Source organism: Muscardinus avellanarius, assembly GCF_963383645.1.
Source record: "Muscardinus avellanarius genome assembly, chromosome: 10".
In the NCBI taxonomy this organism is placed as follows: Eukaryota; Metazoa; Chordata; class Mammalia; order Rodentia; family Gliridae; genus Muscardinus; species Muscardinus avellanarius.
This window is the reverse complement of record NC_137796.1, coordinates 17,542,091-17,558,690: the sequence shown is the minus strand read 5'-3', so window position 1 is coordinate 17,558,690 and position 16,600 is coordinate 17,542,091. Positions and strand designations below refer to the sequence as shown.

The 16,600-nt window shown below is 49.1% G+C and overlaps 1 protein-coding gene across 1 annotated transcript in view; it reads left to right on the top strand.

Moving 5' to 3' along the window:
• Window positions 1-283: 283 nt before the first annotated feature.
• Window positions 284-16,600, top strand: part of CDH3 (cadherin 3) — a gene marked incomplete at both ends in the record, with an annotated part of 51,366 nt that continues 35,049 nt past the window's right edge. Inside the window, 2 exons of the mRNA XM_080703483.1 lie at window positions 284-328; window positions 509-623. Coding sequence (XP_080559609.1) covers window positions 284-328; window positions 509-623 — 160 coding nt within the window. The remainder of the gene's footprint in view (window positions 329-508; window positions 624-16,600) is intronic.

The window sequence follows — 16,600 nt, the reverse complement described above, 5'->3', positions numbered from 1 at the left end:
CCCTTTGAACCCAGGACCCACTACGAGCAGGTCCAGGAACATCGAGAAGATGCAGGACCGCACGAGCGAGAACGCGAGGGGCTTCGCTGGGGCCTGGAGCGCGCGGGCCGCGGCCCCACCTGCGAGGGGGCGGGGCCTCGGGACGCCGAGCCAATCAGCGCCCGCTCCCGCTCACCTGGCCCCCTCCCGCGGCTCCCGGGCGGCGCGGGGCTCAGAGCCGCACCGCGCGCCTGGCCGAGCGCACCTCCGCCGTCGCTGCCGCCGCCTCGCCCTCTGCGCGGCCATGGGGCTCCCGGGTGGGCCTCTCGCGTCCCTCCTCCTGCTCCAGGTGCTCCTCGCGGGCCCTCGCCCTGGCCGGGGCCGCTCCCCGGAGGACGGCGGCGTCGGGGCGAGCCGGGGCTGGGGTCGTGGTGGTCCCCGAGGCCCGGCCAGGGCTCCCCGGGCTGGGGCCCGCAGGCCCGGCCACGCCGGTGACCGAGCTCCTCTTCCCCTTTGCCCTTTGGCACAGGTTTGCTGCCTGCGGTGCGCGGCCTCGGAGCCTTGCGGGGTGGGCGTCGCGGAGGCTCGAGTGACCTTGCGGGCGGGGGGCGAGGAGCCGGAGCCCCGCCCGGCGCGCGGGACAGGTAAGACCCTCGCGAGCCCGCGCGGGGCAGCGCGTGCCCGGCGCCGCTGGACCTGCGCCGCGGGGTGGACTGGCCAGGACCCGGGGACGGCTGGGATGGGAGCTAGTGGCCAGCGGAGAAGGCTGGACGGCGTAGTGCCCCCCACGTCCAGCCGCTCCTTGCCCCGCGGCCGCCGCTTGCCTTGACCCCTCGGTGCCCGGCGGCAGAGCCCCTCACCCAGCCCCGACGTGGAAAGCTCTCCCCCGCGGGCTCCAGCGGAGGAATGCGCCGTCCACATTCCTCCCCAGCCCCCGCGCAGGTGTGGGGATGAGCCGTGCCCGGGGCAGCCCCCTGCGCCCCTCTCGGGCCCCCTTTGTGAACATGCTTTGTGTCTCCGACAGACAGACCGGGTCTGTTTCTCCTCTCCGCCTCCCCTCCCCCGCCCCCCCCTTCGGGCCGCTGGAATGCACTCTTAACCCTGCCCTTCCCGGAGGGCCTGCGCCCCTGCAGCCTGCCTGGAAACGGCCGCCACACCTGGGCTGGAAGGACCCCCTGCCCCCCAGCGTCTTGGTACCGGGTTGCTAGGTCACCCAGGAGGCGGGTGGGGGAGGGCAGTGTCCCGAGCCCGCGGGCCTTGGACTATGGAAACGGTGGATGAGAGATCAAAGCACATTTTTGATCTTCCAATTAAGTCCCCCCCCCCTCAAGTTCAAAAACTCCAGAGTGGGGGTCACTTTGTTGCCGAGAATGAATGTCATGAGACCCAGGCAGCTGCCCGCTGGTGGGAAGCTCTTTCCCTCCAAATGGAGAGGAAATAGGGGTTTCTCCCGGGGATCAAATCCAAGTTCTTCAGCAGGAGTTAACCTGGGATCCCGGGGTGGAGTTCCAGGGAACCTGTGTATGCATTTTTCTGGGGAGAGGATCTGTAGTGTACCTGGCTTTGGAAGGTGAAGAACTTTTGCCTCCTGGCATTCTTTCTAGTACCTCCATGGACAGGCTCCTTAATCCAGGTTACAGATACTCACAGCTCAAATGTTGGAGGGGGGGGGGGGTTGGGGCTAGGGTCTGAACGGATCTCTTTTGTTTCTCCAAAAAATTGCTGGAGGGCCTTGAGTCTATAGGAACCTTAAAAAATTTTTTCTTTTCCCAAATAAGTCTGCACATTGACAAAACAATTAACACACAGGCTAGGCCAGGCTCCTTAAACCCTTGGCTGTAGGGAGCTGAGTGGAGACATTAAGAGGCCATGCCTCATAAACTTTAAATTCTTGCACATGGGTTTATTACTGGCTGGCTAACAAACTGCAACTGAGCCAACCTGTAAAAATGTTAACTCGGGCAGGGCCCCAAATCCAATTCCGGCTCCCCGAGGAAGCTTTATTGCTTACCGGGGTCTCTGCCAAATCGGTACCCCCCCCCCCCCCCATTGTCAAGTTTCCGGCTAGGATCTGAAAGCAGGCTCTGGTTCTGAGTGAGTTCAGGGCCTTATCTTTCTTATTGAAGCAAGAAATATCAGATGAGTTGTCACTCTGCTAGATTGGAGGTTGTTGGGGGGAGGCTGTGATCAGGTTTTCGATTTCATGGTTGAGTTGGCCAGTGCTTCCCAGTGACGTCAGGCATTTCAAACCTTTTGAGGAAATTCAGCTTTCTTGAATGTCTGGTTTACGGTTGTGAAAATGGTGGGTTTGTGCCAGGAGCATACCTAGATTAATGTGCTTGTCTCACCTTGAGATTCCCTGCAAATGTGACTGGTTCTCAGGCAGGCTTCCTGAGAGATAGGCTGCTGGTTTACTCAGTCCCAGTAAGTTGAGACTTCCCACCCAAGGGCAGTGGTGCACACTTAGGATCCCAGGTCCTCAGGAGTTCACAGCCAGCTTAGGTAACATAGTGAGTCAGTCTCTCTCTCTGTCTCTCTCTGTCTCTCCCTCTGTCTGTCTGTCTGTCTGTCTCTCTCTCTCTCTGTTTCTTTCTCTGTTCCTCTTCTCTCTCTCTCTGTTCCTCTTCTCTCTCTCTCTCCCTCCCTCCCTCCCTGTGTCTCTCTTTCTCTTTCTCTGTTTCTCTTTCTCTCTCTGTCTCTGTTTCTCTCTCTCTCTCTCTCTCCCTCCCTCCCTCCCTCCCTCCCTCCCTCCCTCTGTGTCTCTCTCTCTCTTTCTCTGTTTCTCTTTCTCTCTCTGTCTCTGTTTCTTTCTCTCTCTCTCTCTCTCTCTCTCTCTCTCTCTCTCTCTCTCTCTCATTTCCTGTGGTACTAGGAATTGAACCCAGAAGCATCTACCTCCAAGCTACACCCCAGCTCCTCATCCTTAAAACACAAGCACCCAGCCCCGATTCAGCCAGGTTGAAAGGGTTATCCTGCGGGCACATACAAACTCTCAAGTTCTGCCAAGCAGACAACAGTCTCCATATTGCTAAGGAACAATTGCCCTTGTTGCTTGCCCCTGGGTTATGAATATTATGGGTGTCTATGAAGTTGAGCTCAAAGACATTATCTGATATAATTAATACCTTGTTTGTATGTGGGTCTTCTTCTTCAAAGCCCATCTACAACTCTGAGCTTGCTTTATCCTCCTAAAATTCCCTTGAAGCAGGTACGATAAATATTAAGCAGCTTGAGTTCTTAATCTCAGGGTTGGAACTTGAGAAACTCTGGAGCCCAGCCCTGCCCGAGGTTTTAAAGGTGGAGAAACAGGCACAGTCTAATGGGTTCAGTTCACTAGGCCGAACAGCTCAGGAACTTCTTTGAGGCTCATAGACATGACTTTTACCTCTTGGTATGCGCCCAGGAACTGGTACTTAATAGTACGTATAGGTACTTGTATGAATCTTGACAACCTTGTGAAGGTTGGCCTGTTCTATGGAAGAAACCTAAGTGGCTGTGGTCTCATCAAAGTCATCATTGCAGTGAACACATGGAATTAGAAAGGACATTTCCTATCCCCAGTTCCCTACTTTTTTTTTTTTTTTATCATTACAACAAAATAGATGGATGGAAGGAAAAAGTGGAATGCAGGAGCTCTAAATCACACAGCCACCAGTTTTCAGAAACATATCTGTACAGGGAACTGGCTTGGATAATTCTTTCAAGGCCCTAGTATGGGAGCTTCCATAGACCAAGAGTGAGAGGTTAATCTGAAATAACTTAGAGCAGGATATTCCCCTACCCCAACCCCACAGTCAGGTCTCCACAGTCCTTCAAGTGTGGTCTGGAAGTTGGGCGTGGTGATGCACATCTGTAATCTCAGTACTTGGGAGGCTAAGATAGGAGGATCCCAGGTTCGAAGCCAGTCTCAGCAATTTAGCAAGACCCAGTTTCAAAAAAATAAGCCAGGTGTGGTGGCACAAACCTATAATCTCAGTACTTGGGGGGCTGAGACGGAAGGATGGCAGGTTTGAGGACAGCCTTAACAACTTAGTGAGACCTGTTTCAGAATTAAAAAATGAGAGGCTGAGACAAGAGGATTGCAGGTTTAATGCCAGCCTCAGCAACTTAGCAAGACCCTGTTTCAAAATAAAATAAGAAGTTAGCTGGACGTGGTGGTGCACGCTTGCAATCCTAGCATTCAGGAGTTTCGTGGACAGCCTCAGCTACTTGGTGAGGCCCTTTGCAACTCAGTGAGTCCTTGTTTCCAAATAAAGAATAAAAAATAGGTCTGGGGGTGCAACTCAGAGGTAGAATGCCCCGGTTCCATCCACAGTACTGCAAAGTAAATAAAATAAGAAGCCAGGCATGATGGCACACACTTGTAATCCCAGCGCTTGGGAGGCTGAGACAGGAGGATCGCACAGGTTTGAAGCCAGCATCAGCTACTTCATGAGGTTCTCAGCAACTTAGTGATACCTTGTTTCCAAATAAAATATAAAAATAGGTCTGGGAGCATAGCCTTCAGGTAGAAAACCCCTGGGTTCTACCTCCAGGACCACAAAATAAAATAAGGTCAGAGGTAGAATGTCTCTGGGTTCAATCTTCAACACCAAAAAATAAAAAAGAAAATGAAGAAGACTTGGTATTTAGCATGGTGGTAGAATACCCTGGGTTCAACCCCCAGTATTTAAAAATAAAAATAAAAAAGCCGGGCGTGGTGGCGCACGCTTGTAATCCCCGCGCTTGGGAGGCAGAGACAGGAGGATCGCGCAGGTTCGAAGCCAGCCGCACGCGCTGGCTTAGGAGACCCTGTTTCCAAATAAAAAAAATATATAAAAATAGGTCTGGGAGTGTAGCCGGAGGTAGAAGAGCTTCCAGGAACCCCAGTACCACCAAAAAAATAAAAATATATAAAAATAAAGTAAAGTGAAAGGGCTGGGTGTAGTTTGAAGGTAGAATGTTCCTGGGTTTAATCCCCAATATCACCAAAAGAATAAAAAAGAAAAAAGACTGGAAGTGCTTGGAGGTAAAATATCCCTGGGTTCAACTCCCAGCACCAAAGAGTGGGAAAAAGGGGGGGAGGGGGCCTGGGTTCAACTCCAGTACTAAATAAGTAAGTAGGACAGGCGGTGGAACTCGAGGTAGAATGACCCTGGGTTCAATCCCTCCCCGCAAAAAGCAAATATGTGCTCTGAAAGCTGGGAGGCCTGGGGGAGGAGGGAGCTTACAGGGGGCAGGGTCGTTATCGAAGGGAGTGACCTGCCCCTCCTTAGGGGTGCGCCCTTCTGAGACCCAGGACTCCATCCTGGCCCCTCGCAGGATCAGCTGACCCTCAGTCTGCCTTGGAGAACAATTGGAACTAGTCCCAGCTCAGTCCTGAGCCTCGAGAGCATGGCTATGGCGTGACTTCAGGATGCTTAGGTCCCTGCAGTTGTGTGAAGCTCCCCTTTTGGGTCAGAGCCCCTGCGGACTTTGCTCTTTAAAGTCCATTCTTTCAGTAAACATGTATTCAGTATTTGCATGTGTCAGAGGCTGCTCTAGACCTGCAGCCAGAGCAATGGGCAAAACAAAGTCCCTGCCCTGCGGAGCTCACAGTGTAGTGTTAGTTATTTGTGGTGCCCCCGGCTGCCCTGCAAAGTGAACGTAAAGCAGAGCCGCAGGAGCAGTCAGTGAGGACCGGATTTAGGTCCCGCTTGGCAGCATCCACCGCCCAAGGGACGGTGCAGCTGGGCCTCTGAGGAAAGGCTGTTGGGGAGCTGGGGCTTCGGGCCCAGCTGGCTGCCTTCCTGGCTCAGCAGCAGAGCAGGGTTGGTTGCCCCAGACTGCCCTACGTCACCATCTGCTGTGCCAGGGGAGCAGGCCGCAAAGCTCCCGTCTCCCTTCCACCTCCTCGCAAGGGCCCACGCTCCTAGGTTACCCCGGAGGTGTCCTCTGCCGCTAAGGGAGGCATGGCTGGGGAGGAGCCAGAGTTCCCAGGTAGTTCTGAGGACAGGAAGCAGCCCCTCCAATGCCCCTTCCCCACCTGGCTATCCCAAGGTAACCACGGCTCTCACTTCTGATACCGTAGGTGAATTTGCCCAGATTTGAACCATTTATTGAGAGCTTACTACATTCCAGAATCACACTCTGTACTTGAAGGAATAAGCCCTTTTAATCCTCCTGAAAGCCTCACCGGGCAGTGGGATTGGTCCCCTTTAACTTTAGAAACCCAGGCTTGTAGTTTGATAACTTCTCTGGGGTCCCCCAGCTGGTAAGCTGTGGAGTCTGGCTGTGGACATCAGACCTCCTGGGTGGGTGGCACTAATCATTTGGGAATCTGAGCAGGAGAGGGAAGAGCCTGAGTCCTGGGGGGAGGCCCTACCCACCACCCTCCCGTCTGCCAAGCCAGAAGAAGATTGGAAATAGTAAACTTCTGACCCAAGGGCTTTGAATTCCTGTTCCCTCCGCAGGCCTCTGCTAGGCCTGCTAATCACCGGGGGCTGGAGGTCTGTTCGGCGAGGGGGTCTGTCCCGGGAGCTCTGGCCTCCCTTGGAGGATGGGGGAGAGGGAAGGTTCAGATACCAGCGGGATCACTCACCCTGACAGCTCTCCACAGAGACTCTGCTTCAGTCTCTCCTCACCCACCCCACCTCCAACACTGTCTCTCCCTCTCCCCCTCTGGCCAAACCCTGCACCCTCGTTCTGGCTTACCTGGAGTGCCGGTGGTCTGCAGACTCCCCCAGCTATTGGAACCCCTGCAGGCTGCTGCTCTGGTCCTGCTGAACCCGAGGGTCTCGGGAGAAATGAGCCCAGCCAGCCACGGCTCTGAACTCACAACAGCACTGGTTCTTTCTCCATTGAACATCTGAGAAGAGGCCATTGAACATCAGAGCCAGGGGCCCGTAGCTAGGCGGTGGGCTCCGTGGGGAGGGCTGGCAGGCACTTCTCCCTCAGGAGGCCATACCTAGCTCTAGGGAGGAGAGACCTGTTTTCTTCCAGGATTCTGGCATCTCAGGGGTCAAATGGGGAGCTTGGGAAGATTGTCACAAGAGTATGCCTTGTGAAGAGGCACAATCCCAAGCTGTCTTCTTTCCTCTAGATCTCAGTGACCCCACTTCTGCTTGTTTAGGACTGCATGAAGCCTGGCATGGTGGTCCATGCCTGTAATCCTGATACTTGAAAGGCTGAGACAAGAGCATCACAAGTTTGAGGCCAGCCTCAGCAATTTAGTGAAATCCTGTTTAAAAAAATTTTTTTAAGGGTAGGGGTGTAGCTCAGAAGTAGAATGCCCCTGGGTCCAATCCCTAGTGAAGGAAAGAAAGAAAGAAAGAAAGAAAGAAAGAAAGAAAGAAAGAAAGAAAGAAAGAGCGTGGTGGGAGGCTGAGACAGGAGGATGGCAAGGGTTCGAAGCCAGCCTCAACTACTTAGTGAGGCTCACAGCAACTTAGACCCTGTTTCCAAATAAAATATATATTAAAAAAAAAAAAGGTTTGGGAGTATAGCCCGGAGGTAGAAAGCCTCTGGGTTCCACCTCCAGAACCACCAAAAAAGAAAGAAAGAAAGGAAAGAACAGAAAGAAAGAAAGAAAGAAAGAAAGAAAGAAAGACCACATGGTGATACATGTTTGTAATCCCAGTACTTGGGCAGCTTAGACATGAAGATCACAGGGTCGAGGACAGCTTCAGCAAGTAGTGAAATTCTTATCAACGTAATGAAACTCTGTTTCAAAACTAAAAATTAAAAATAGGGCCTGAGGGTATAGCTCAGAGGTAGAATATCTCTGGTTTTAATGACACGCGTGCGCGCGCACGCACACACACACACACACACACACACACACACACACACAGGCTGAGAGGACTGGGAGTGTCGCTAGTGGTAGTATGTGCTTAGCAAGCACCCTGGGCTCAATCCAAGTACCAAAACATAAAAAATAATATAAAAAAAAGAACCAGGAGTAGTGGTACCCACCTGTAATCCCAGTACTTGGGAGACTGAGACAGGAGAATCACAGATTTGAGGACAGCCTGGGTAAATAGTAAACTCTCATCAACCTAGTGAGACCCTGTTTCAGAATAAAAATAAAATAGGGCCGGAGGTATCGCTTTGAGGTAGAATGCCCTTGTGTTCAACCCTCAGTACCATACACTCACAAAAGAAAGACCACCTGAGGTTTTTCTGAAGTTACTCCTCTATGCCAAGAACCCTCGGCCCTGGGTTGTACCCTTGGGGAAGGAGGTTTATTTTGCCCGGGGTTCTGACTTTAAGGCCCACGTTCACTTTAGGACTCTTTGATCCCCTAGAATTAGCTGCATACACAGAGAGCCTGAACATTTTTAACTAATTGCATAGGAGAGAGCATGAGTGTTTTTTTCTAGGAAGGTCCCTCCCCCAGATTTGAGGACTCTGGCACATTCTCCACCCCCACTCATTTTGTAGAGAAGCAAGAACTCTCGCCCAGAGGGATGGTTTGCACTTGTCCACTCAGATGTCCTCTGGGCACGTGCAGAATCAAGAGGGATTCTAGGCCTGGGTTCTCACAACAGACCGCGTGGCCAGAGGCAAGTCAGAGAATCCCAGCTCCCAGCCCCGAGGCTCAGAGTGACCTGTGGCCTTCGTGGGAATCATTGCCCCGGCCCTGAGCTCAGAGGACTTGAGCTAGAGGACCCATGGCTTGAGGCCGGCTGCCTGCTCAGCTGTCTTTGTACAAGCCCAGTCCTGTTATAGCTTCAGGCACAGGGAAAATAGCTACTTAGGGCTCCCCACAAGCCAGAACGGGACTGCAGGCCCACGCCCTCTCTCTCCCATGCAGCCCACCGCTTCCCAGGCCTGCTGTTTCTTGTTTTTTATGGTCTTTTTCCACTTCAGGATTCTGCCACATTCCCCAGCTAGGACTCACCTCAATTCCTGCTGGTTTACCCCTGCCTTTGACTTTTTTTTTTTTTTTTTTTTTGGTACTAGGGTTTGGATCCAGGGACATTCTACCTCCACGCCACACCCCCAGCCCTATTTTATTTTTTATTTGAAAACAGTGCCTCACTAAGTTGCCGACAGCCTCATTAAGTAGCTGAGGCTGGCAGTAAACCTGTGATCCTCTTGTCCTAGCCTCCCAAGTACTGGGAATACAAGCTGTACCTCCACTCCCGGCTTGCCTGACTTCTGAGTCCAGAGTAGGCAAGTTTGGCTGATAATTAAAATCACCTGGCCAGGCGTGGTGACACACGCTTGTAATCCCCACGCTTTGGGAGGCTGAGACAGGAGGGGATCATACAGGTTCGAAGCCAGCCTCAGCTACTTAGTGAGGCTCTCAGCAACTTAGTGAGAACCTGTTTCCAAATAAAATATAAAATGGGTCTGGGAGTATAGCCTGGAGGTAGAAACCCTCTGGATTTCACCCCCAGTACCACCAAAAAAAAAAAAAAAAATCACCTGGGAAGCCTTCCCTTCGATTTTTTACCACCCTGCCCCCATATATATTATTTTATATTTTCGTGTAGGACTGGCTGTTTGAGGTTTGTTTTGTTTTGTTTTGGCTTGTGGTACTGGGGATTGAAGCGAGGGTCATTTTATCCTCAACCCTACTTTACTTTTTGTATTTTGAAACAGGGCCTCAATAAGTTGCTGAGGGCCTTGCTAAATTGCTGAGGCTGGCTTCAAACCCACAGTCCTCCTTTCTTAGCCTTCCAAGTACTAGAATTTTAAGTGTGCACCACTGTGCCTAGCTGGTTTGTTGGGATTTTAAATTAATTCAGAAATACATGCTCACTGTAAAAAGGATTTTTACAATAAAATACGTAGTACTTACTATGTGACAGGTATAGTTCTTAGCAGTGTGTGTGTGTGTGTGTGTTTTACTGGGAATTAAACCCATGAGTTCTACTTTTGAACTATGTCCCTGTTTTGTTTTTCCTTTTGAAGCAGAGTCTAAGTTACTGAGGCTGGCCTCAGACCTGTGATCCTCCTGTCTCAGTTTCCCAAGTATTGGGATTGCAGGCATGGCGCCGCCACGCCCAGCTATCCCTCTTGTTTTCAGCCACTCCTCAGTCTCGTACGTGGTGGATGGACCGTGATTTATTTAGCCATTCCTCTGTTTTTATCTTTTACAAATGTGGCGAGAGGGAGGAGTTAGCATAGAAAATGTGAAGTGTTTGGATTTTTAGAAATCTTGCTATTGGGTATCACCTTATTAGGAAAGATTGTCGTGGAAAGTTGACAGAGAGAATTGTTCATCTTAACCCCATCCAGATAAATTAAGCTTTTATGGCTGAACAATACGCGTAAGACAGACTGTGCTGTAAGCTAAGATAAGGTAACTAGTCGGGTGCCAGGGCTGAGACCCTGTTTCCAAAAAGGAGGGGTTTGGGGATATGGCTGAGAGGTTGAAAGCCCCTGGATTCAATCCCAGTACCAAAAAAGTACCTTCCATCTAAAAAGCATTAGTTTTCACAGTTACCATACTTTTATGACTTAATTTTCTGAATAATGTTTCAAAAGCAATCAAAACCAGAAATCAAAAACAGTTTTTAAATTGTGTGCGAAGCTTACCAAGTTTTGTGTGCATGTGTGTCCCTATCACGCTGAGCTACATTATGACGTGAAACTGCAGTGCACCAATCAAAGTGTACAGAAAGAGCCGGGCGCGGCGCACACTGGTAATCCCAGCATGCAGGAGGCGTAGACCAGAGGATGACGGTTTGAGATCAGCCTCAGCTACTTAGTGAGGCCCTTTGCAACTCAGTGAGACCGTATTTCATAATAAAGAATAAAAAACAGGGCAAGGGATGTAGCTTGGAGGTCAAATGCCCCTGGGTTCCATTTCCAGACCCGCAAAAAAAAAAAAAAGTATATAAAAAGAAGTAAACTAGCAGAAGATAGCACAGGTTCAAAGCCAGCCTCAGCTACTTAGTGAGGCTCTCAGCAACTTAGTGAGACCCTGTTTCCAAATAAAATATAAAAAAATAGGTAGGTCTGGGAGTGTGGCCCAGATGTAGAAAGCCTCTGGGTTCTACCCCCAGTACCACCAAAAATGAAGGAGGAGGAGGAGGAGGAGGAGGAGGAGGAGGAGGAGGAGGAAGAAGAAGAAGAAGAAGAAGAAGAAGAAGAAGAAGAAGAAGAAGAAGAAGAAGAAGAAGACGCTTGTAATCCCAGCATTAGGGAGGCTGAGACTAGAAGATCACTGTTCGCAAACAGCCTTAGCTACTTAGTGAGGCCCTTTGCAACTCAGTGAGATCCCGTTTCAAAATAAAGAATACAAAATAGGGCTGGGTGTGTAGCTTGGAGGTAGAATGCTCCTGGGTTCCATCCCCAGTACGGAAAAAAAAAAAAAAAGAACTACTGAGTTTATCCATATTTCCTTGAAAGCTTGAAAACATGGCATTCAAATGGAATAAAAGTGCATTTCCACCCCCCTTGGATTCCAAAATCTAATTAGTCTTTTGCTTAATAAAAATTGATTTCCAGCTGGGTGTGGTGGCACATGCTTGGCTGAAACAGGAGGATCACATCTTCGTGTATGGCCTCAACTTAGTGAGACCCTGTTTCCAAATACAAAAATAAAATAGGATTGGGGGTATATCTTGGGGGTAGAATGCCCCTGGGTTCCACCCCAGCAACACACACACACACTTTAAAAAGGGTATAGCCTGCAGGTAGAAGGACCCTGGATTCAATCCCCAGTACCACACACACACACACACACACACACACACACACACACTCTCTCTCTCTCTCTCTCTCTCTCTCTCTCTCTCTCTCTCTCTCTCTCTTTTCATTCTTAAAGCACTCACTTCCAATTTTATTTTTTCCCCAAGAGTGGCTGATGAGTTTTTTCTTAATCCCAAATATTGCTGCAGTAAACAGTCTCTTACGGGTGGTGGCATTGATGTAAAGGTACATTCTTGAAAACCTCAAGTCATTAATAACTCCCATGATTCAAGACTTCTGTTCTTCTATGAGTATATTTGTCAGCTTTTCCATATATAAACTATTATATATATATATATATATATACACACATACACACACATATAATATATATTTATTTATTTATTTATTTTGGTGGTACTAGAGGTGGAACCCAGAGGCTTTCTACCTCCAGGCTACACTCCCAGACCTATTTTATACTTTATTTGAAAACAGGGTCTCACTAAGTTGCTGAGAGCCTTCACTAAGTAGCTGAGGCTGGCTTTGAGCACGTGCGATCCTCCTGTCTCAGCCTCCCAAGCGCGGGGATTACAAGCGTGCACCACCACGCCTGGCCTATTCTTTATTTTTAAAACAGGGTCTCACGAAGTTGCAGAAGGCCTCATTAAGTATCTGAGTCTGTCCACAAACCCAGATCCTCCGGTCTCAGCCTCCCAAATGCTGGGATTACAAGCGTGTGCCTCCATACCCGGCTGGAGAGTAACTTTTTTTAAAACTGAGACAGGATGATCACGGCTCGCAGGCAGCCTCAGCTACTTAGTGAGGCCTTTGCAAGTCAGTGAGATCCTGTTTCAAAATAAAAAGAGGTAGAATGCCCCTTGGTTCCATCTCCAGTACAGGAAGGAAGGCTAGGAACTAGAGATAGGAATTGCACATTAAGAGAGTTCTGTTCATCATCCTAAGAACAGTAACCCCATAACACACCGCTGGGAGTCTCAAACAAGGAAGTGATCTCACTTCACCTTCTCAAATGTACCACGGTGTTGCATTTTTAAGAGATTCATTTTCTCACCTTCCCTCTTTCTTTCTGCAGCACTGAGGATTGAACCCAGGGCGCTGTGCATGCTACGCACTTGTGCTGCCACTGGGCTCCATCCCCAGGATCCCCAGGATCCTTCTTTCTAAATGGAGACTTTTTGCGCCCATTTGGACTAAGGGTGTTGTAGTAAGTTCTGAGGTGGTGGGGTCGAGATGGAAAAGCAGACGTCTCGGTAAGCAGAAATAATCATGCCAGCTGTCCATAGCTGGACATTGTACAAAGTACTAGCTCATTAACCGAGGTAGATATTATCATCATTATCATTTCATAGCTGTGGAAACAGGTCCAGAGATTAGCACGCATCTTGTCCAAAGTCAGTGTGGAACTGAAATCTGAGCCCCAGCACTCTGGCTGCAGTCTTTGGGTTGCTTCTGATGGTCAGATTTTAGGCTCAGCTGCTGAGTATATGATCCACCATTCCATGGGAGAGAGAGATGCTAGAAAAAGACCAGATTTGAGCCAAGGATAAAGAAGTTAAGCCGGGCGTGGTGGCGCACGCTTGTAATCCCCACGCTTGGGAGGCGGAGACAGGAGGATTGCCAAGCGGAGACAGGAGGATTGCGCAGGTTCGAAGCCAGCCGCGCTGGCTTAGGAGACCCTGTTTCCAAATAAAAATATTTTTTTGAAGATTTAAAGAAGTTTATTAGAAAGATAGAAATACAGAAAATAGAAATACAGCCCCATACCAAAATGGCATGGGAGGGTGACTCAAAATCAATACACCCAAATAAAAATATTTTTTAAAGTATAGGTGTTGGCCGGGCGTGGTGGCGCACGCTTGTAATCCCCGCGCTTGGGAGGCGGACACAGGAGGATTGTGCAGGTTCGAAGCCAGCCGTGCTGGCTTAAGAGACCCTGTTTTCAAATAAAAATACAAAAATGGGTCTGGGAGTGTAGCCCGGAAGTAGAAGGGCTTCCAGGAACCGCAGTACCACCAAAAAAAAAAAAAAAAAAGGTGTCTGGGAGTGTAGCCCGCAGGTATAAGGGTATCCAGGAACCCCAGTACCACCAAAAAAAAAAAAAAAAGATGAAGTTCATAAATCTGGGTTTTGAGGCCGGGCGTGGTGGCGCACGCTTGTAATCCCCGCGCTTGGGAGGCAGAGACAGGAGGATCGCGCAGGTTCGAAGCCAGCCTCGCGCGCTGGCTAAGGAGACCCTGTTTCCAAATAAAAATGTAAAAATAGGTCTGGGAGAGTAGCCCGGAGGTAGAAGGGCTTCCAGGAACCCCAGTACCACCAAAAAAAAAAAAAGAAAGAAAAGAAAAAAAAAATCTGGGTTTTGACATACCGATTTCAAGCAACCTTTAAAGCATCCAAAGGGGAAAGTTGAACAGATAGAAATATGTGTTGTCAGAGGAAATATCTGGGGAGTTGAAATTTTGATGCATATTTTAAAATGCCATAAAATGCCACAGCAACTTACCTATGAGAAATAGATGAGAGAATCAAGAAACTTCAAAACAAAACATGACGACAGTTTGCCATCACAAGATCAACCCCCCAGCCTGATTTGGTAGGAGGTCTGGGTGGGCTGGAAGTGGGCCGGGCGGGAATGTGTGCTTATGAAAAGCTCATTCCATGATTGCATCAACTACGTTTGTGAGCCACTGTTCTGTGGCAACGTCAAGACCATCGTGAAGAACTTGATATATAAAAAGTAGTAAACCAGGAGCCAGTGCGGTGGCGCACGCCTATAATCTCAGTACCAGGAGGCTGAGGTAGGAGGATCAGGCTTGAGACCAGCCACAGCAATTTAGCAAGACCCTGTTTCAAACTAAAAATATAAAAAGAACTAGGGGTTTAGCTCAGACAGAGGTAGACTGTCCCCTGGGTTCAGTCCCCAGGACCAAAAAAAAAAAGCAATAGCCTGGTAAGATGTGAATGAGCCAGGAGTGGCAGTTTTAATTTAATTTACAATCCTCGTTCCTATGCCTTTGACACTGTTTTTTCAACGTTCTACTTATATCCTGATTCTGCAGGACCTTTGCCGCCTTTTTTTTTTTTTTTTTTTTTTTTAGTACTGGGGATGGAACCCAGGGGCATTCTACCTCCAAGCTATACCCCTAGCCTGATATTTATTTATTTATTTATTTATTTACTTATCTATTTATTTTGGTGGTACTGGGGTTCCTAGAAACCCTTCTACCTCCGGGCTACACTCCCAGACCTATTTTTTATATTTTTATTTGGAAACAGGGTCTCCTAAGCCTTGCTACAAACCTGCGCGATCCTTCTGTGTCCGCCTCCCAAGAGCGGGGATTACAAGCGTGCGCCACCACACCTGGCAGATTTTTATTTTTTATTTTGAAACAGGGTCTCACTTAGTAGCTAAGGCAAAACACGATCCTCCCGTCTCCGCCTCACAAATGCTGGCATCACAAGTGTGCGCCGCCACGGCCCGGCTGACCTTCGCCTTCTTGTCCTGTTGCTGTGCTTTTGAACACTGTTCTTAGTTTTCGGCACTTTGGTGTGATTTTCAGAACCCAGCATCATGTCTGGCTCTAACCAGCACCTGGGTATAATATGTTTGCCCATTTTAGAGACTGGAAAATAATTAGGGCTTAAAGTTACTGATAAATACTTACTGTTTAACAGCTTAAAGATTAAGTTACTTGCCCCAGGCTGCAGGGCTGAGTGAAACACTGCAACCCACCAAACCCTTCCCCGCCACGCTGGCTGTGGTTGTAAGGATGGCACAGGTAAGCCGGCAGGCCGACCTCAGCTGAGCTTCTCTTGGGGCAGGGGACACTAGGGGTCAAACCCAGGGACATTCTGCCTCCGAGCTTTACCCCCAGCTCTAAAGTCTTCATTTTGAAACCAGCTTCCTAAATTTCTGAGGCTAGCCCCAAACCTGCACGCCTCCTGTCTCAGCCTTCCAGCGCGTGTGCCTCTTGCCTGTCTTCATGCTGAGCTTTGAATCGCGTGGTGCCGCCTGGCCCGGTTTTATCTCTGGGGATGCAGGGGGTGGAGCCAGCTTTCAAGGTAAGGAGGACCCGAGTGATAGAGCTTTTACCAGAGAGCTTTCATCGAGGACGGAAATCCTAGAAAGAACTGCCTTCCCCGCCTCAACAACACGGGTTACCACATAGTATTCTAGTGCGCTGGGGGGGGGCAAGATTACATCAAATTGTGATTACAAATCAAATATGTGTTTATTGTGGAAAAGCTAGAAGATAAGCAGATAGTGGATAGGGCATTCTACCTCTGAGCTACATCCCTAGCCCAGTGTTTATTCATTATTATTATTTTATTTTATTTTATTCTAATATCTGGGATGGAACCCAGGGACATTCTACTTCTGAACTACACCCCCAGCCTTATTTCTTACTCTTTCTTTCTTCCTTCCTTCCTCTCTTTCTTTCTTTTGTCCTTCCTTCCTTTCTTCCTTTCTTTCTTTCTTTCTGTGTTTGTTTGTGGTACTTGGGTTGGAAGCCAGGGATTTTTCTACCTCCAGGCTATACTTCCAGACCTATTTTTATGCTTTATTTGAAACAGGGTCTCACTAAGTTGCTGAGAGCCTCACTAAATAGCTGAGGCTGGCTTCGAACCTGTGCAATCCTCCTGTCTCAGCCTCCCAAGCGCGGGGATTACAAGCGTGCGCCACCACGCCCGGCCAGTATTTCTTAATAAGTGAACTTTTTCCTATGTGTAGTTTTACTTAGGAAAATGCCAGTATCTTTTTCCAAGTCAATTCAACATATGTACCTTCATATTCCAGTCCCTCAGCAAAAGGTGATGATAGCTCCAAGAAGTTAGTTTGCTTTATAAGCTAGATGTATTCCAAGACCAAGTAAGACTAGAGACTTCCTAGCCAGTCTCCTCCGCTCTCCAGGGTGCCTCTGATCACACGTGCAAGCTCACTCACCCTTTTCTTCAGGTCAGGATGTCCAGAAATGAGCAGGGAGACTGGCCAAGGATG